The 20,651-nt window shown below is 42.6% G+C and overlaps 1 protein-coding gene across 20 annotated transcripts in view; it reads left to right on the top strand.

Moving 5' to 3' along the window:
- Positions 1 to 20,651, top strand: part of Ryr2 (ryanodine receptor 2) — a 585,615-nt gene that overhangs the window by 377,386 nt on the left and 187,578 nt on the right. For 12 of the 20 annotated variants that reach the window (XR_005495333.2, XR_010058952.1, XM_063276749.1 and 9 more), the window contains 9 exons: positions 3,208 to 3,416; positions 4,643 to 4,817; positions 11,925 to 12,133; positions 13,287 to 13,639; positions 14,753 to 14,867; positions 16,513 to 16,673; positions 17,146 to 17,175; positions 18,437 to 18,599; positions 18,939 to 19,025. Coding sequence is in view for 18 of the 20 variants with exons in the window: in XM_063276749.1 (XP_063132819.1) it covers positions 3,208 to 3,416; positions 4,643 to 4,817; positions 11,925 to 12,133; positions 13,287 to 13,639; positions 14,753 to 14,867; positions 16,513 to 16,673; positions 17,146 to 17,175; positions 18,437 to 18,599; positions 18,939 to 19,025 (1,502 nt within the window). In the remaining 2 variants the exon portion in view is untranslated. The remainder of the gene's footprint in view (positions 1 to 3,207; positions 3,417 to 4,642; positions 4,818 to 11,924; positions 12,134 to 13,286; positions 13,640 to 14,752; positions 14,868 to 16,512; positions 16,674 to 17,145; positions 17,176 to 18,436; positions 18,600 to 18,938; positions 19,026 to 20,651) is intronic. The other 8 variants (NM_032078.3, NM_001191043.3, XM_063276753.1 and 5 more) reach the window with 1 other exon arrangement.

Raw genomic sequence — 20,651 nt, forward strand, 5'->3', positions numbered from 1 at the left:
GAAGCTCTAAGTGTGAACATCACACTGTATTTCTAGATCTCTTAGATTAATGTGCCTGCAGTCATTACTTAAGAAAGGGTTAGTAAGCTGTTTCCTCAGGATACGTGAGTATATTTTGAGACAAGGTCTCATAAGAGTTTCAACTGACCTGAAACTCATTGTAGCCCAAATTAAGCTGGAACTTGGAGAAGTCCTCCTGCATCAGCTTCCCGAATGCTCAGAAAATGAATTCTTAATTTTATTTGTCTGTTTCTGTTTTGAATTGACAGAATGGAGGACTAGTGACCTCCCAACGGAAGCTGCTTAAAGTATCAAAATTGGATGTTTTGCCTTAGAAATGTACTTATTCAGCAACTGTCCTGAACAATTTTAATTAACTAAATTTGTTTTAGACAACTTCCTGAATGTATACAGTGTATATCGATGACTCTCCACCCACTTTTTTACCTCCCCCACCCCCAGATCTGTTCCTCCCTCTCATTCATGTCTGTTCATTTTGTTTGTGACCTACTGATCACAGCAATGGGTGTACAACTAAAGACATTTCTCCAGTGTATTCAAAACTAGCTATTGAAAACTGAGCCAGCAGATGCTCCAGTCCCCTGTCTGTAATTCCTACTCTCACCATCATTTGGAAAGAGCTATAGAGTAGTGTGTTAATCCAACTCACGATAGGAAGCCACCTGACATGGCAGCCAGTGTTTCTTCTCTTGCTTTATTTTACTCTCATGTTATTCTGTGTCTCTACTGTTGCCTACTAGAGCTTATATAGACTGATCTATCTATTATCTATTTATCTATCATCTATTGATCTATCTATATCTATCTATCTGTCAATCTATCTATCATCTATTTATTTATAATATGACAGGATCTCACTACCTGGCTCTAGCAGGCTTAGAACTCATGGAGATCCACCTGTCTCTGCCTTCCACGGTGCTGTGATATAGTTGAGGCTAGCCTCTAGTTAGCCTCTAGTTCTTTATGTACCTCCTGAGTGCAGTGATTACAGTGTGTAGTGTACTGCCACACTCAGCTTTACTTTTGCTGTTTCATTTGATCATTTCTTCTCAATAGACAACTTATTGAACTCTTATAATTTATAAATGTCACCCAAATCTTCGAATGGGAATAGATGAAAAGCAGCTATTTATCTGGTACCTGTTAACTCCGTGCCAGCTGCCAGCAGCTGAGTGGGAAGAGAGAGCTGCCACCTATATGCATTGTGTCCCAAACCTGAAGTCACTGTAGTTTGTTCCTTGGGGTCCAGCTCAGGCCTTACCAGTTGTGATCTCTTCCCTTAACTGCCTCCTGTATCTGTGGACCAGATCTTTAGCCCGGGTCTCTGAGATTAATGTGGATTGTACTTCTCAGGATTACTCTGTCTGTAGGTTTCAGGTGCCTAGGTGGTCTGTGGTTCTTTTCTTGGTCCTCTCAGTCTCATAGTCAACATACACACACACACACACACACACACACACACACACACACACACACACACACACACGCAGACATATCCATCTCTATGAAGAATAGCATGTATTCTTCGAAGCCCACCTCAGTATGGTGGGCACTGGCCCCATGAGTCAAACTGAGAAAAGTTAATTGCCTGTCAGTCACACAAGCAGTATTTTAAGTGCTCAACACCCACAGGTAGCAGATAGCCCCCCGCCCCCCGACAGTGCAGGTATAGAATATCAAGCATGTGTTTCCCACTTCGTACTCCACTGGCTTTGATCTTGAACTGTGACGCGCAACTGCCAGTGTGGGAATATCGGGCGTAGGTCTGAGGGATTGAAAGAAAACATGTACACGGGTCACCCATTTTCAGAGTGCCACGAAGGGTTTACTGAGATCTCCTTATATACCTGAGGCAAAAGCCGTGGAAAACAACAAGCAGGTGAAAATCCCCAACCAGGAAACAGGAAAAGTCTGTGTGTGGAAAGTTCCGGCCCAATCAGGGGCATAACCAACTTCCTAACAACAAGCTGGAAGGCTCGGTGGGGAGGAAGGGTGTCATGGAAAGTCCCGGCCCCAAATCAGGGACTAAGAGCAGCTGCCAAGGGTGTAAACAACTTCTTGCTATAGCAGGCTAAAAGGCTCAGCGAGGGGGAAGGGAAACACCAAGGTAGGACCCAACAGAACTGTATGTACCCCATTTCTAGGCACATTTGTTGGTGTGGCAGTCTCTTTTGAAAGTGTGGAAGAACAGAAAACTCCTTCATGGTAGACCTGAGCTTGTTAGCCACCCTGTAGTGAAAATTTAGTCATAGGCAGTCATTGTCTGCTCTGTCCCTCTCACCCTATCATTCTCTGCTCTCTCTGTCTTCTTCATTCCCACACTCACTCATAAATGTCTACTTTTTAGTAGTGTTCAGGTCACAGCCTATGCCCCAACAAGATAGTTTAGCACCTGTCCTTAATAAGCCACTGAAACAAACCAATGGTGAAAAGCAGAAGAGAAAGATTGATCTAAGGTGACCCCACTGAGAGGAGGGACAAATAGATCCAGGCCCTGGCCTTAACCATAGTCAGCATCTGAATTTCAAAAGAAGGTAAGTGACCGGCAGACCAAGGCAGCCCCAGGAAGGTACACCCCTCCCCCTCCCCCTCCAGCATCTTCACAGTTCAGTCCCTCCAACAGGATACCAGGTTAAGTTGTAAATCTTGTTCCCAGACAGAAGTTCTTTCTCTGGATGCCCCAGAACTTTTTCTCCTCCTAGGAGGAGATTGGAGTACCTTTGTTTCTGGTGATCTATTGTTTGAATAGTGTGGTAGCCAACAGGAGGGGCACAAGGCAGGGAGGGTAGTTATATGCTTTTTTTCTTTTATAACAATGTATTTTTTTTTTAAAATTCTCACCTAAGATTTGAAAGGAATGTGTTCTTGTAGTCATCCATTTCTAAACCATCCAGGACTGGATGGCTTTTTCTCTGAAATGCATTCTGAAAGGGGCAGCAAGTGGAAGGCCACCTGTGTGGTCAGTACTGGAGCTCCTCCCCAACCTTCCCAGGAAGTCCTGTCTGGCTCTCTACTGTCCTGGATGGTTACATCTGACACACCCGAGGGTAGATGTTGAAGCAGGAGAAGGTGCGGAGTTCAATAGTCAGCCTCCCTGTGGGTTTTGTGACTGAGTTAGGTCAAGCCCTGTTTTTTTTTTTCCTCTTAACTTCCCACCCAATGATCTCCAGTCTCTCGAACCCACAGCCTCAAGAGCCGAGGTGTGCAGCGGTACTGGGGAGAGGTTCCGCATCTTCAGGGCAGAGAAGACCTATGCAGTAAAGGCTGGGCGCTGGTACTTTGAATTTGAGGCCGTCACTGCTGGAGACATGAGGGTGGGATGGAGCAGGCCAGGCTGCCAACCGGATCTAGAACTGGGTTCTGATGAACGTGCCTTCGCTTTTGACGGCTTTAAGGTGAGTAGCCTTTGCTGAGAACTGGCCTAACCCTGCTTGTATGTATGGATGCCAGATTTCCTGCTGGTCTCACAGCAGACCTTGGATATGTCTTTTTAGTCGTCTCAGGACTCTTTACTGCCCTACAGATTCAGTGAATTTACCAAAAGATTGTCAAAGAGTGAGGTCTTCCTTGTCTCTTAGAAATGGCAAAGAAGCAGGTGCTGTGGTGAATACTTTAATCCCAGCAGTAAGGAAGCTGAGGCAGGAGGATCATATGCTCAGGCCCAACCTGGGTTTCATGTAGAGAGACCTTATCTAAACAAACAAACAAACAAACAAACAAACAAACAAACAAACGAAGCGGCTTTAGTATCATTCTTGCTGGTGACCAGACCTAGTGGACCAGAGCCAGAAATAAACTTCAGAAATTGGAGTTCCATTCCTGCCGAACCCAGAGCCTACAGATAAAAAAAAAAGAAGTTTAACTTTGAGGACACAAGTAGGGTAAGGAGACAATAGAGGTGCAAGGGAAATTCTGAGTTGAAATGCCTTTGATGCATCATTTAGTTTAAAAATTTTAAAGCAATATATTACATTGAGGCTATTATCAGTATTTTATATAAATGCAGTAACACATTTGTATAAAAAACACATTATATACAAATCACAATGAAGGTGGTACTTCCAAATAAGTTAAAAGGATTTATGTGACAAAGTAACTCATACGAGTGACTTTTTACCTATAAATGAGTGTAACCCAAGCTCGCATTTGAAACTGTATCTAACTGTGTTTACAAGTGGGCTGGTATCCAGGTTTGGTTTGGGGCTTGTTCATTTTCACAGATACCTTCAGAGTATTTTTAAGATGTGATTTGAAGCTTTGATGATGTTACAAAGGAACTGAGAAGTTTCCAGAATTTCATTTTGTTTAAGTAACATCAAGAAGAGTGATTTTATTGTGAGAAAGGCAAATATGAGAAAGGTTTCCTTTCTCTCGTTCTTCTTTTCTTTCTTAACTGTACATGCGATATTATAGAAAAACAACCCATAGTACATACAGTTAGATCAACTTGAAAGGATGAAATAGCATCTGCTTTGCTCATAATACCTCTTCTGTGCACACTGTAGGGATTTAGACTCCCGAGGCATCTCTTTACCCCCTGCTTGGCTCTAGACTGGTAGTTCCAACTAAGATCATCCTTCTGTTGCTGATCTTCTATGGTGGTCTCTTCTACCTCCCATAGGCCCAGCGGTGGCACCAGGGCAATGAACACTACGGGCGTTCTTGGCAAGCAGGTGATGTCGTGGGCTGCATGGTTGATATGAATGAACACACCATGATGTTCACTCTGAACGGTGAGATCCTGCTGGATGACTCAGGCTCCGAGCTGGCTTTCAAGGACTTTGATGTTGGTGACGGTAAGAGCCATGGTGTTTAGCCATTTGTGTTTTCAATACAATGCATCTGTTTGTCCCCCTGGTTCACGACCAGGCCCAGTAGTAGTTTTAGGGTGAGTGGGCATATGAGTTGCCTCTGTAAGTTTCTGGGCACTATGGTGACATGTGGCTGATCTGATCAGACACCCTTGAGATTATCACAGCTGAAATGACACCTACCCCACTTACTTAGTTTTGATGAGTTTGGAATGTCTGTGTGTACAACAGAAGAAATGGTGGCCACTAAGATCGTGTCCCACAGCATTAACACTTCATTCAGGATATCCCTGGTTCATCAGTGGTTTTAGAGCATTTTCTTATTTATTAACTTTACCAAAAGGGAATGAGAATCTGACATGGCTCAGGAAGTCCCTAATCTCAGAATCTGGAGTGACAAACGTGACTAAAAGACAGGTCTCATTTCCTTGTAGATTGCTGTTTGCCAGAGAGGTTGACACTTTTAAGTTCTATACAGTGGGTAAATTCTACCATAAAGACATCCAGGGTGGAGGTTTTGTAAAACATTAAAAAAAAAAAAAAGAAAAAGAAACAAAATAGAACGACCATGTGAGCCAATTATATCACTTTTGGGATAGAGACTTCTTTGTCTCACCACAGAGATGTTCTATTCACGTAGTAAAAATATGGTATATACGCACAGTGGGATTTTATACAGATGTAAGAAGAAAAAGAATTCTGAAGAAAAAAAATGATAGAACTGAAAATTCACCCCGATTCAGAAAGACGAGTCCTTTTTTATGTGTGGGATTTTATTATTTGTATATGTGCACATGCATGAACATGAGGCTAGTTTTATATATGTCTTGAAGCTAGAAAAGGAACCATGCATTAGCTTTTGATTTAAATTTATATGAAATCAAATTTGTCCCATATTGTTGAGGTTGGGTATGTGGCTTCCCATCTGTATTTGAGGAAGGGTAAAGAACGAGGTGTTTGCTAATCCTTAGGAGATGCTCACGATCTGTTGTAGCTTCTTTGGTTTGTAGCCCCAGCTCTAGGTTTTCATGGCTGTTTTGTCTCACATCCCAGAGGCTGCTAGCTTTTAGGCTGTGCTTGTATGCTCGTCACACAACCTCTGCTTTGGGACTAGAGACTCACACCAGAGAAAGCAAAATCTTGTCAAGGCCATCTGTCCTACACTACAAGAGGCAACTTCACCATAAGACGTATAAACTGTGTGAACAGACTTACAAACAGGGTGGGCATGTCTCAGACGTATATAATCAGTTGAAGAACTCATTTGCATTAATTATGCTAAGACCCACTGCCAGAAAGACTTTCTTTAGAAACATATCACCAGGCTGTTACTGGTGGAATGTCACTTAAGGTAACTGACTAGAGGATCACAAATGTCAAGGGCAGGAAAGTGGGGCCAGCATTTTATAGATGTTGGGTGTGTCCAAAGCTTTATGGAAATCTGTTTCATTGTGCTGGGATATTGTTCACTTGAGACAGTGTCTCTCACTGAACTGGGAGCTATCTGGCCTTCAGCAAGCGTCATGGATCCTCCTGTCTTTGTCCCTGCAGCTCTGGAGTTACAGGCAGATGTGTGTGGTCAGGCCTACTTCCTATATGAATGCAGGGGATTTGAACTAAGTTCCTCGTGTTGATGCAGTTAGTACCCTTAGACACTGAGTGATCTTCTAAGCTTCACCCCATGGCTGTTTTCTAATTTACTTATATTATATTTTATGTTTGTGTGTTTGTTGATAAGTGCCCCCAGTGAAAGGCTCTTTTGAATTTTTTCACATCTGTAGCCCCAGTGTGTAGATCATGAGCATGTCCTCGTGTTTACTAAAGATTTGCTGGGACAAGAATGGTAGTATTTGAAATAAGAAAGTAACCAGGAGCAAGGAGTAGTAAACTGAGGGCTTTGAACCAAGTCCCTGTCCATCATCTGCTTTTATAAATAAAGTTTTATTTTCCTATGTTCAGTTATTTGCCTTCTGTCTATGGTACTTTTACATTAAAATACACACACACACACACACACACACACATATATATTTATATATATTCCATTTATTAGTATGAATTCCATGAAAATGACTTATACTCACTTGTTGCTTCCATAATTGATATGAATAAAATTATATAAAAATGGCTCATCAATTAAGAGTACTTATTATCCTCAAAGAAGACCCGAGTTCAGTTCCCACCATCCACATTAGAAGGCTGACTACCACGTGTATCTCTAGTTCTAAGGGATCTGACATCCTCTTCTTCTCTCAGTGGGTACTTGGACACATGTGGTGCACATACATTTATTTAGGAATATACATATGCACATAATATTAAAAACCCTTTATAAAATTAAAGACTAGAGAAATTTGATATTTAATATCACTTTCGTAAAGAATTAAAAATGATGTTACAGAAATAAACTCTTTCAGCTTATTATAAAGCTATTCAAAGGCATAAGCATTTCAAATGGAATTTAATTATTTTACCGATTCCTTGAGAGATGCTAGCTCTAAAACTATAAGAAATGGTATAGTCACTCTTGTGCACTCTTCACTTGAAAGGATTCAATCTGCAGCATTGCTATATCAGTCTTATTGTTCTTTCCTGTTTTGTTTTCTTTGTGTCTATAGTGTCTCTCTGTGTGTATATGTATGTGTGTGTTCATGTGTATGTGTTTGCACGTCTGTCTGGAAGCCAAAGAAAGCCATGGGGTACCTTCCACTATGCTCTCTGTCATATCCTTTGAGGCAGGACCTCTCACTGAACCCAGAGCTCACTGACTTCTATGACTGGCTGGCCGGTTAGCTCTGGGATCTGTCTTCTCTTTGCCCCTCCAGTGCTTGGCTTACAGACGTGTCCAACCACACCTGGCTTTCCTATGTAGATGGCCATCATTTAAATTCAGGCCCCTATGCCTGGGCAGCAGTTGCTATACTGACTGAGTCATTTTCCTTCTCCCCAACTATGCCTTTATTGAGCAATAAGATGAATTTTAATGGCTGTCCATATTTCATCCTGTGTATATACCAAAGGTAATCATTCTTTTCCTATGGATAAGTTGATTTCTACTTCTTTTTCTATCTATAATTAAGTCCAGTGAACTTCTATGATAAGTTGTAGACCTGCTTTACTTTGGAACCATAACCCATGTTTATTGTTGCTCTGTTCACAATGGGGAGGGAACCAACCTAGCTGTCTATCAACAGATAGATTATGAAAACCTAGTTCATTTTTAAAATGAAATGCTATTCAGTGCAAAAGAAATATGAATTTTTTTCAGAAAGGAAACAGCTACATATTTTCCCTCAGTTGCAGATCCTGACCTCTAATATGTGTGTAAGTATAATATAACATGTAGAAAGAACTGAAGAGGGAAAATCTTACTGATGAGGAAGGACAGAATGCAGGTAATGGACACCTGGGTCATTAAAGATAATTAAAGTTAATTATTTCTCTAGGTTCAACTCTGTCATGAACTTTTCATCCTTTTGTGGTTGATAAAAACATAAAATATATTGATAGTGAAAGTGTGAAATCCAGTTGGAAGCTTCACGGAGTCAGCAGAACTGATCTGAATGCATAGAAGATCATTGAGATGGACAAACATTGGAGCTGGCTAATCTTGCTCTTCAATGGTTTTGATTTGCAAGTTATTTACAATAAATCTTTTTATTTATTTATTTATTTTTATTAACTTGAGTATTTCTTATATACATTTCGAGTGTTATTCCCTTTCCCGGTTTCCGGGCAAACATCCCCCTAATCCCTCCCCCTCCTCTTCTTTATGGGTGCTCCCCTCCCCATCCTCCCCCCATTGCTGCCCTCCCCCCAACAATCTAGTTCACTGGGGGTTCAGTCTTAGCAGGACCCAGGGCTTCCCCTTCCACTGGTGCTCTTACTAGGATATTCAATGCTACCTATGAGGTCAGAGTCCAGGGTCAGTCCATGTATAGTCTTTAGGTAGTGGCTTAGTCCCTGGAAGCTCTGGTTGCTTGGCATTGTTGTACATATGGGGTCTCGAGCCCCTTCAAGCTCTTCCAGTTCTTTCTCTGATTCCTTCAACGGGGGTCCTATTCTCAGTTCAGTGGTTTGCTGCTGGCATTCGCCTCTGTATTTGCTGTATTCTGGCTGTGTCTCTCAGGAGCGATCTACATCCGGCTCCTGTCGGCCTACACTTCTTTGCTTCATCCATCTTGTCTAATTGGATGGCTGTATATGTATGGGCCACATGTGGGGCAGGCTCTGAATGGGTGTTCCTTCTGTGTCTGTTTTAATCTTTGCCTCTCTCTTCCCTGCCAAGGGTATTCTTGTTCCCCTTTTAAAGAAGGAGTAAAGCATTCACATTTTGATCATCCGTCTTGAGTTTCATGTGTTCTAGGCATCTAGGGTAATTCAAGCATTTGGGCTAATAGCCACTTATCAATGAGTACATACCATGTGTGTTTTTCTGTGATTGGGTTACCTCACTCTACTGAAAAAGTTCCTATCATGTATGTGTTAAGGAAAAAGGGTTGAATCTCAGGGAATGTATACAGTACACAGAGGGTTCGTAGTAGAACTAAGAGTTGGAATGGAACTAAGATTATATCCAATTCTTCAGATTGTCTCTTGTCAAACGCTCCACAGGGCTACTATCTGAATGCCCTGATCTTAGATGTTAACTGTTCTGGAGAAGTTACCGAATCTTCCCTTTCCATCCCTTTTCTGCACCAAATACCACATTCTTGGAAAAATAGTACAGGATTTGGTTAACCTTTTCCCATATCTTCCAGCCCCTCGATAGATGGTGAGCAGCTTGGAGCTGGTATCTCTGTGTTATTTTTAGTTTTGGGCACATGGCAGCTGGTATTTGTCACATAAAGAGGCATGCAGCCAGAGGTTTCTCAATTAATACAAGTTGGATGGTCTACGTAAATCTTACAACTGCTCAGGGGGATAAGCAGGGTTTCTGGTGCAGGGTCTTTTTAGTGGACACAGCACTGAGGGTTAGGCTTGAAGAGTCATATAAGCAAGTGTATCTGTAGCACTCCAACGCATCCTTCCTGGAGAGGATGTCATCAGGTACTGTTTTATTAAGTGAAGGGAAGTGATGGGGTCTATCCCTTGTTTCCATAAGACAAAACACATTAATTGGGAGGAATTTGTTGAAGGACTTAAGAAAAGAGATCCAAAAGCGCTCAGAATCTACCTTTCAACTCTGAAGCTTTTGGATAACCATTCTGGTGTTTTCTTGCCTGGAAACAGAGTGCTTGTTTTATGAAATGTGTGTATGTGACTGTTTTTCTATGTATAGATGATTCTTTAAAAAATAAACTTTCAAAATCAAATGTTTATTCCATCCAAGAGGCAATGTAGAGTTGTGAATAGAGATTTAGTTTCTCATCATATATATATATATATATATATATATATATACACATACATACACACACACATATATATGTATATATTTGCACATATTGCTAAATTTAGCTTAATTTTTTAATGAAACTACTTTAAATGTACAATGAAAATCAGAGAAGTACAATTAACACCCAAAGGTCTACCATGGAGATATTTGCAAGTCTCTAGTGTCTTCAAGGCTGATAATGCTGCTGTGAACACAGTGATCAGAAATAAATAGATGTTCCTTATCCAAGGAGCTGATTCTGTCTTATTGTCTTTTCAGTGGTGTCAGATAGTGGGTTACACTTTCTAATCAGCACGATGACTTTCAAGTGTCTCTGATTGGTTCTATTTATCCCATCCATCCCTTTGATTTCCCAGGGACCCTTATTTGTGGTGACTTTCCTGACTGTTGGAGCATGGGCTGTCAGGCACAGCTGCAGCTGGTTCAAACTTAATCACAAAGTGATCATTAACACTTCTTGGTGCTTAGCTGGATGGGTCCTTCCCCCAGCCTTGGTGCCAGTGCCACTGCACAGTCGTCCTTTCACATTTGTACTGATGGGAACAGACTGGAAGGGAAACACTGGATGTTATGACTTTAAACTTTATTTTATTATAGTTCATCTGTATGTTTGTTGATGTCTATGTGTGTGCAAGTCAACAGTGTGCTAGTGTTCCAAGAGGCAAGAAGACAGAGTTGGGTCCCTGGAGCTCAGAATATAGGCAGTTGTGAGCTGCCCCATGTGACTGCTATGAACTGAATTCAGGTCCTCTGGTAGAGCAGTACCAGAGTCTTAGCCACTGAGTCTTCTCTTTGACACCAGGGGAATTACTAACATGACTTTTACTGTCTTCTGGCAAAGGGATGGGTTATCTAACATGGGAAATCATTGATGTAGCTTTTACTGTCTCTTGATATGGAAGCAGTGTCTAATTTGAAAGTGTCAGTACAAGGAAAGAAGTGTGAATCCTAACTGAACACCATTTTCTTGTGGAATCTACTTGGACCCTCTAAGCTGTTCTCTGCTTCCTATGAACTTTGCTCGAGTGCTGCATGTATGTAGATGTACCACATGTACCTGGTGCTCAGGGGGGTCTACAATCAGGTGCTCCATCCTCTGAAACTGGAATTACAGATGGTTGTGATCTCCCATTAGGGCGTTAAGAACTGTACCCAGGTCCTTTATAAGAGCACTGTATGCTCTTACCCTCTAAGCCATCTCTCCAGCCCCAGAAAACTTTTAAATGTTTCTTTCCAGCCATTATCTCCCTGAGAATATATATGAAGAGTTCAGTAGCCCTGACCATGTTTTATGTTCCGACACACCGAGCCCTTTGACTGAAGAACAAAGCAAAGGGAGCCATATTGCCCTGGGCCCTCAGTCCTTGGTCCTTCCTTTCTTCCTTTGTGAAAGAGGGATAAATTCCTGGTGATTGTGGAGGCAATGGACAGGAGAGGTCCTTGTAAGAATGGACACTCCAAGATTCCCAGGGGCCAAGTATAGTTTTATAGGTCAAGTGGAGGTCTATAGATAGCAAATCTCAGTGTCACGACCTTTACTGTCTTAAGTTTGGTGTTTCTTCATTACACCCTGTGTGCTTTCTAGGTTGATGGTTGTCTCAAAGCCAGGACCCGTGAAGCAATCCGCTCATTATGCTGTGCTAAGAGAATTCCAACTTCACTGCTGAAGACCCGGTTTTCTGTTTCTGTTCCAGGATTCATCCCTGTGTGTAGCCTCGGGGTGGCACAAGTAGGCAGGATGAACTTTGGAAAGGACGTCAGCACTTTGAAATACTTTACCATCTGTGGCTTACAAGAGGGCTACGAGCCATTTGCAGTTAACACAAATAGGGACATCACCATGTGGCTGAGCAAGCGGCTTCCTCAGTTCCTCCAGGTCCCCTCAAACCACGAACACATCGAGGTTTGCCTTTCCTTTCATAATCAGCCTTTTCTCAAAACTAGAGGGACATTATCTTATGAATGAGAACCTCTGTGTAGTGATTGTTACACCAGGAAAATGCATCAGATCCCAATACATAGTAATGGGATCTAAGCAAAGGCTTAACGGTTCCTCCAGTGCTTTATCCAGCAGCTGGGTCTTATGCAAAGACAGCGTTGGGATAGATCTGGATGTGCACAGCTGTGACATGAATGGTTCAGTCTGTCTTTAGAGTTAGGGCAGTACTTGATCATTATAGTTATCCTTAGAGAGCTACAGGGAATTGGTTGTGTGTTTACCTTGGGTACCACTATCTCTAGATCCCTAAGTTCCTCACACAAATGACAATATTCCCACAGAAGCTACACAAGTCATCCTGTGCAATGAGAGAAGTCTCTAAATTATTTATAATATACAATGCAATGTCAGTGCCATACACATACTTGTATTATATTGATAAGGACAAGAAAGTGGCCATATTCAGCACAAATCTTTCATCAAATATTTTGCCTAGGTCTTCAGGCAAATCACAGACGTGAAACCTGTGGATACACAGGTCTGACTGTATACCCATAGCATGGTGCTCTAGTTTCATAATCTCCTACAAAACGCTACTTGGCGTGGATCATCTTCAATGTCTGTCTCCAGGAAATGAATTGGTTATTATTAAGACCAGGAGATGGACAATGTTGATTAGAATGGGAACTATGGTATCTAAGTTTTTGTTTCTTGTTGCCATGATAAAATTACAGAAACAACTTAGGGAAGGAAGGTTTTATTTTAGCTCACAGCTCTGGGTTTCAAATCCAGGTTTCAGTTCATCCCAGGAGGTAAGTTCCAGCAGTGAGAGTTTGAGAGTCGGTTTTATCACATCCGTAGTTAGGAAGAAAAGGCAGTGGTTGCATGCATGTATCTGCTCACCTTACTTTCTCCACCCTTAGATAAGACAAGATTCCTGGTCTAAGGCATAGTGCCACCCCCTGTAGGCAGGTCTTCCCACCTCAATTGACCCCGCAAAGATTACTCACGGATGTGCTCCCAGGCCAATAGAATCTAGATAATTGCTTTTCCCAGGAGGTGACTGAACATTGTGTCAAGTTGACAGTCAAAACTAACTGGCTTCTTCATCTGTTAGGTGACCAGAATAGATGGTACCATAGACAGTTCTCCATGTCTGAAGGTCACTCAGAAGTCCTTTGGTTCTCAGAACAGCAACACAGACATCATGTTTTACCGCCTGAGTATGCCCATTGAGTGTGCTGAGGTCTTCTCAAAGTCCGTGGCTGGAGGGATCCCTGGCGCCGGCTTCTATGGGCCCAAGAATGATTTGGAGGACTTTGATGTGGATTCTGACTTTGAGGTTCTGATGAAGACAGCTCATGGTCATCTTGTGCCCGACCGCATGGACAAGGACAAAGAGACCCCCAAGCCAGAATTCAATAACCACAAAGATTATGCTCAGGAAAAGCCCTCACGCCTAAAGCAAAGGTGATTAGCAGAGACAGTGTGATGGCTTGTCAGGTGTGTGTGTGTGTGTGTGTGTGTGTGTGTGTGTGTGTGTGTGTGTACACACTTGTGTGGAGATGCACTTACATTCGAGAGAAAGTGTGTTTATGTTTGCATGTGAATGTGTATGCACTTGCTTATGTGTATTTGTGTATGTGTGTGTGTGTGTGTGTGTGTGTGTTTGTGTGTATTTATGCATATATGTTTGTTTAGGCCAAAGGTGGTTATCCGGTTATGATTCTTCTCACTCTCTACATTATTATTGGATGCAAGCTTCCTCAGGGAAGCCGGAGCTTCCCAATTCTGCTAGAGTGGCTGTCCAGTGAGCTCCAGAAATCTCCCTGGCTCTGTCTCTCCAGTTCTGAGATTACAGGCAGACACTTCTGCACCTGGCTGTTTAAATGGATGCTGAAGACCTAACTCAGGTCCTCACGCTTGTGTGGAAAACAGTTTCTCTGTGTGCTAGGCTGGTGTGGAACCCATGCCAATCTTTCTGGTTTAGCCTTTCATATGCTGTCAATTTCAGGTGTGAACACCTGCGAATGCTCGATTACAGTATGCCCTTAAGTTACATGGCTCTCACATGGCCCAATCTGGAGTAGATAGAAGATTTTTAATATACTTCTTACTCTTCATTCATCCATCCATTCACAAAAGATTTTATAGAGGAACATAACACAACTCATGTTTTTCTAACTCATGAGCCCAAACTCGTGAGTTATCTCTGTTTTTATTCTTGGTTGAGAGTGTTCCCTCTAAATATCATCTTCCATGCTCAGATAGACAACTTACTGTGGCATCCCTTCCTGTCTTGATCAGTGTTTCTGAAGTGCAGTGTTATTGCCACTCTGGTCAGGCCACCTTTTGTTATAGGGGGCCATCTTAGGAATTAAATGGTGTTGAGTGAGTCTCCTCACATATACGTACTAGATGTCAGAGTGCTCCCTTCTCCATGTTGTAACAACCAGAGACATCTCCCAGTATTGTCAGGTGTTCTCCAGGAAGAAAGCTGCCCCATTGAAGACCGTTTGGTAATGGTCTCTGGAATGGGCAGAACACGTCATTGTTGCTGATTCCTCTTCTCACACATTGCAGATTCTTACTTAGAAGGACCAAGCCAGATTACAGCACAAGCCATTCTGCAAGACTCACTGAAGACGTCCTTGCTGATGACCGGGATGACTATGAATATCTGATGCAGACATCTACAGTATGTGTCCAAGCACTTAGTGCACTTCCCACCTCAGATACTATATGTTGATATATTGTCATGGGCAGTGCTCTTTTTCCTTTGTTTTTCTTTTTGGTAGGCACGGACTCCTATAGCCCAAGCTGGCTTTGAACTCCCTCTGTAGCTGATGGAACTCCTAATCCTCTTGCCTCTACTTCCTAGGTGCTAGGATTATAGGCATGTGCCATCACACCCAGGTTATAAGGTGCTGGGGGTGGGCGGAATCCAGGGCTTTCTGCATGATGGGCGAACACTCTACCAGCTGCCCCCCAGTCCTTGTTTTGTTCTGTGAGACAGTAACTATGTTGTCAAAACTGACCTTGAACTAATGATCCTTTTGCCACAACCTTTGTAGTGTAGGCACTATAGGCATGTGCCACATACTCAGCTGAATAGCATCTTAAAAAATAAATATTTGCTTACATTATCGGCATATTTGGAGGATGGATATTTTGAAACAAAACTTGTATTGTGATATCTGTTAAGAAATGAGAGCTATTTTAACTAGTTGTTCTTGCAGACAGGTATAACTAAGGCTTAGATGTCCTATTTCCTGGTGAAATTTGACATACAGTTTAGTTCACTTTAACAAACTGTCTGAGAGTAGGCCATCTATTGTACTTTACAAGGGGTCCAACTTTTGTTTTCTGCCATTTAATTATTCAGAACTATGTATCTAGAATGCCAAGTGGTAAAAATGTTTGTATCTGTTGCAGAGTGGTTCTGTGTTTAAAGATTATTTGTTTTTATTTTATGTGTGTAAATGTTTGCTTGTTTGTCTATGTGTACATGATATGTATGCAGCAATATGGGATAGATGTACACCAGAAGGGAGGGGGCATTGAACCCCTTGGAACTGAGTTACAGGCAGTTATATTCTCCAATGAGAGTGCTATGGACTAAACCCAAGTCCTCTACAAGAGTAGCAAATGCTCTTAAGTGATGAGCTGTCTTTCAAGTTCCTGAGTACTTCTGTGTTTGAGTATGATATCCATGTGTTAGATCCATGCCTGTGACTTCAGATTTTAAAAAGTTACATGTAAGAAAAAAAAAGAGAAACTCTACATTTGCAAAGAGGCCTGTGACTAAGGTGTCACTCTAATGTGCTTGCAGACATTTGAGAAAATTGAAAATTTAGATATCTATCTATCTATCTATCTATCTATCTATCTATCTATCTATCTATCCATCCTTATATGTGTACATATGTTTTCCAATGTACATGTGCACACATATACCTAGAAGTGTAAAACCTCCCATTATTGTCATAGATAAGTTAATTTTTATTTGTGTGTGCATGAGAGAGGGGGGGGGAGAGGGCTGTGTGTAGGGGGTTGTCTGTGGACATCAGGAGAGGGCATTAGAGCACTTGACGCTGCAGTGATGGACAGATGTAAGCCATCTAATATGGGTTCTTGGTCTTCTTGAAGAGCAGAAAATTCTCATGATCACTTAATCTTAATCCCTTTCGAATACTGTCCCCCTTTGCCTATACCATTCCCATTCAGCCAAGCGATCTTAAGTAAAGAAGTATACTCTTGGAGAATCCAAAGGCTCAGAGGACACCCACACTTTGTTTTGTCTTGCTTCACCCTGCCCACACTTGTTTCCTCTCTCTCCACAGTACTATTATTCAGTGAGGATCTTTCCTGGACAAGAACCAGCTAACGTCTGGGTGGGCTGGATTACATCTGACTTCCACCAGTATGACACAGGCTTCGATTTGGACAGAGTGCGCACAGTGACAGTCACCCTAGGAGATGAAAAAGGGAAAGTGCACGAGAGGTTGGTTCTTACAGACTTTTATGCAGAGTAAGGTTCTGAAAAAAAAAAAGTATCAATAGGCCTAGATACTCTTGTCTCTTGGATTTTGTACTTGGAATATTTCCATCTGTAGGTTGATGTCATTAAGCCATTGATGTCAATGACCCTTTTTCTTATCCATACAAACCAGCAAGGAATCTAAACATATTAAGAGCAAAAAAAAAATCATATTGTAAGAATACAGCATCCTTTGGGGTAAGAATCATATGTTCTCCAGGTGGTACAACTAAGGACTTAGGTTGCCAATACTTGGCCCTTGTATTGTAGAGGAAAAATGGGTGAGTTGAGGTGGAGTGCCTGTGGTCTGATAGACCTTTGGGACTGGCTGTGCGGCGGGGAGGAGAGTCTGCAGACAGAGTGGGCTGGTAGCTTAGGGTTATACCAGGGGCGCACCTTTGACCTCCGACTGAGGACCAGTGGGTTCTTTCCTCAGCTTTGCCCTTGACTCGCTGTGTGGCCTTGGGTAAGTCAGTTACACCTTTCTGTACCATCCTTTCTCATTTGTAAAACGCCGAACTCAAACCAAACCTTCAAAAAAGCGAAGAAGGCCATCTTCCTTGCAGAATAAGACAAGAGAAGATCCTCCCATTCGCTTCTACCCCGTGCGCCCATGCGATCCTCTCTGATCTGCCCTGACAGGTCTCAGAGAGAGTCTTCCATAGTGTCGCTTTACTTCGTCAGCTGAGCCATCCTTTTTCGGTGATCTGGGAAATGCGCTGCCCCTCCCTCAGCACCGCAGACAGATGAGGGCTTTCCCGAAAGCCTTAAAGAGTGTTTGATATCAGCATGGGACCCCCACATGGCATGTGTTACATTTTCAAGGATAGCACTGATGTAAGGAAAACCCCGATCGTGTAGAACGTTTTGACTACAGGTTATTAGCATTGGAAACAGAGGGTGAGGGAGAACCACTGAGTACTGGGTGCCTAGCGCAAAGAAATGCAACGTGCATTTTGGACAATCCGAAAAGGACCTTATTCCAGCCTTTTTGTTTTTGTCCCCCACCTCCTGCCTGCCTCCGGCCTTTCCTTGCTAGTCCTGTAATGTGTTGGCTGTAGAGTGAACACAGAGAATGGAATAGAACTTTCCAGTGAAGGTTCTGGTGAAGGTAGATCCAGCTGGAGTGTATCGTCAGCGTCACCTACTTAACTGTTCTTTGTGGCATCACCAGAAAGTGCCCACAGAGGCACATCATCTTGGTCAGATGTATCACTGCACACGTGGCTCGTATATAATTTGATTTTGATAGTGTTTAGGATGCATTTTCTCTTAGTCTCAGAACAAGTAGTGGTGCGTGGGGGTGAAAAATTCAAATCTGGGTGATTTTTCTATAGTTAAACTTTTTTGAACCTCAGGAAAAAAAAAAGGGTCCCGTTTGGTTTGAGTTTTTTTGGTTTTGTTTTCTTTTTTGTTTTGTTTTGTTTTGTGTTTTTGCAGAGGAAGTACAGGTCAATTCTTATCTGGTGCCAAACTCATTGGCCTGTCTCCATTAGGTGTAAGATTTGGACACGCGGCTGACCTGATGCAGACTGTCCCCCGCAGTCAATGAAGTACTGCTCGGAATCACAGACTCGGGCCCATTTTGCATCTCGCCCATTACAGCATGAGCTTGTTGCCTGCACAGCATAAATTAGGCTTAGTTTGCAAGACACACTCGCTTTCTGTCCTAGCTGTGCTTGGACACGGAGGATACAAACGTGGACTGTTCTTTCTCTTTCACTCAGCATCAAACGCAGCAACTGCTATATGGTGTGTGCGGGAGAGAGCATGAGCCCCGGGCAAGGCCGAAACAACAGCAATGGCTTGGAGATCGGCTGTGTGGTGGACGCTGCCAGTGGGCTGCTCACATTCATAGCCAACGGCAAGGAGCTAAGCACTTACTATCAGGTATGCATCAGAGGCGGCCTTACGCCTTTGCTTCTGCTAAAGGGAAATGCGTTTTCCTAAGGTGAGAAACTCAGAAATTAAGAGAGGAGGAAAACAGAAATGAGCTTGCGACATGTGCAAGTCTCTGTTGCTCATTTGCAGAACCACAAACCTTTCAGAGTTAACAGTATTTCCCTCCCAAGCTGTTATGAGTCCAGAGATAATTGAAAGGCTATTCACAAGATGGAAGGGAAAGTCTCCAGTCTGCTCTGTCACCTGCCCCTTGGTGGCTGTAGACAAAACGCTTTTATCTTCCTCTCCTCTCTTTACTAACAGTGACGCACTCACTTGTTATTTAAGGTGGAGCCAAGCACGAAGTTATTTCCTGCGGTTTTCGCGCAAGCTACAAGTCCCAATGTTTTCCAGTTTGAGTTGGGCAGAATAAAGGTAAGAGGGACCCTGTTTCAGATCTCCACTGTTGATATAATAAAACACTCTGACCAAGAGAAGATTGGAGAGGAAAGGATTCGTTTCAGTTTATACTTCCGGGTAAGAGTGCATCCCTGAGCAAAGTCAGGGGAGGAGCCATTGAGGAATTCAAATTATTGGCTTCCTCTTTGGCTCGTTCGGAAAGCTCTCTTATACAGGCCAAGAGCCTAGTGCTGATTATACCCACAATATGCTAGGCACTCCCACACCAGATAAGCCCATTGTGAAGACAATTATTCATTCATACACGTATGTAAGTACTCATTCATAAACACACACATACACATGAAAATAATTTATGAGTGCTTCGGCCGCATGTGTGTATGTGCAATACTTACATGTGCCTGATGTCCATGGAGAGGCCAGAAGTAGGCATGAGATCCTCCAGCACTGGAGTCATAGGTGTCGTGAGCTGCCATGTCAGTCCTGAGAACTAAAACTGTGACCCAAACTCAGGCACTCCTGGCTGCTGAGGTAACACTCCACCTGGAGTCTATGCCTTTAGCTGAGCTTTCCTTTCCCCGGGTGACTTTAGGCGGTGTCAAGATGAGAATGAAAACTAACCCAGACAGACTCCTTCATAGTATTGCATCTCTATAATTTCTATTTGTGCTTGGCACGCACTTCTAAACTGGATGCAGTATTTTATTATCACCAATGTACATTTTGTTTATTACTTTATTTATATTTAGATATAGCTAATCACCAATATAGATATTTTTTTAGGGGAAAGACAGCCACATTTGAAAAATTTAGGTTACTATGATAACATAATTCAGTTTGTTTTGAATATATCATTCCATAAAGCAAAGCTTATAGAGAAAAAAATAACCTCAATAAAGTAACCATCGATATGGTAACCCTTGAACTGTCAGTCCTTGAAACCACGCTGTCATGAGAGCGTGACCTGTGGGGTTCTCTGGGAACATGAATGGGAGAATAGCTAACCTACACTGGGTGGAGGAGGAGGATATGAGATTTGGGTTGATTACTGTTAATCATTGCTCACATGGTACATTTACAAGGAGCAGGTTCTCCTGGGAGAGGGAGAGAGAAAACAGAAGTTCGAAGAGCAAATTGATGGGAGTTAAGTGCGTGAACTCAAGGAGTTCTGCTGGGGCCTGGGTAGAGAGAGACAGGTTCGGATTGAGAGATACGTGGCACACACTATGGTGAAAAGTTGGCACACATTACGTCGAGGTGTTTACTGACATTTGAAGAGGGGCGTTTTGTCCTGGGATAGTACACGGATAGGAACGTGGAGATGAAGAAGAGCGGCACTGGTGGGTGCGTACCGGTGATCTGATACTGTCTACATGGGAGCTGTGATGAGGTCCTTGAGACCTGTGATGGAGAAGAACCGTAGGGTTCACATTGCTTCCTGGGAGAAGGTAATAAGGCTTGACAGCAGATTGGTTTAATAACATTGGTTAAGTGGATTTGGGCACTGGAAGCAAGGCTCAATACTTAAAAGTTCATTCCAGTTTGGGTGATTTGGGAATGTCCACACCACAGCTAGATGAGCTTGTGGAAACTGAGGAGAGAAATTGGACTTCATCTTGTGATTGTAAAGTTGGGGTCCCA

Source organism: Rattus norvegicus, chromosome 17, assembly GCF_036323735.1.
Source record: "Rattus norvegicus strain BN/NHsdMcwi chromosome 17, GRCr8, whole genome shotgun sequence".
NCBI classification, from domain to species: Eukaryota; Metazoa; Chordata; class Mammalia; order Rodentia; family Muridae; genus Rattus; species Rattus norvegicus.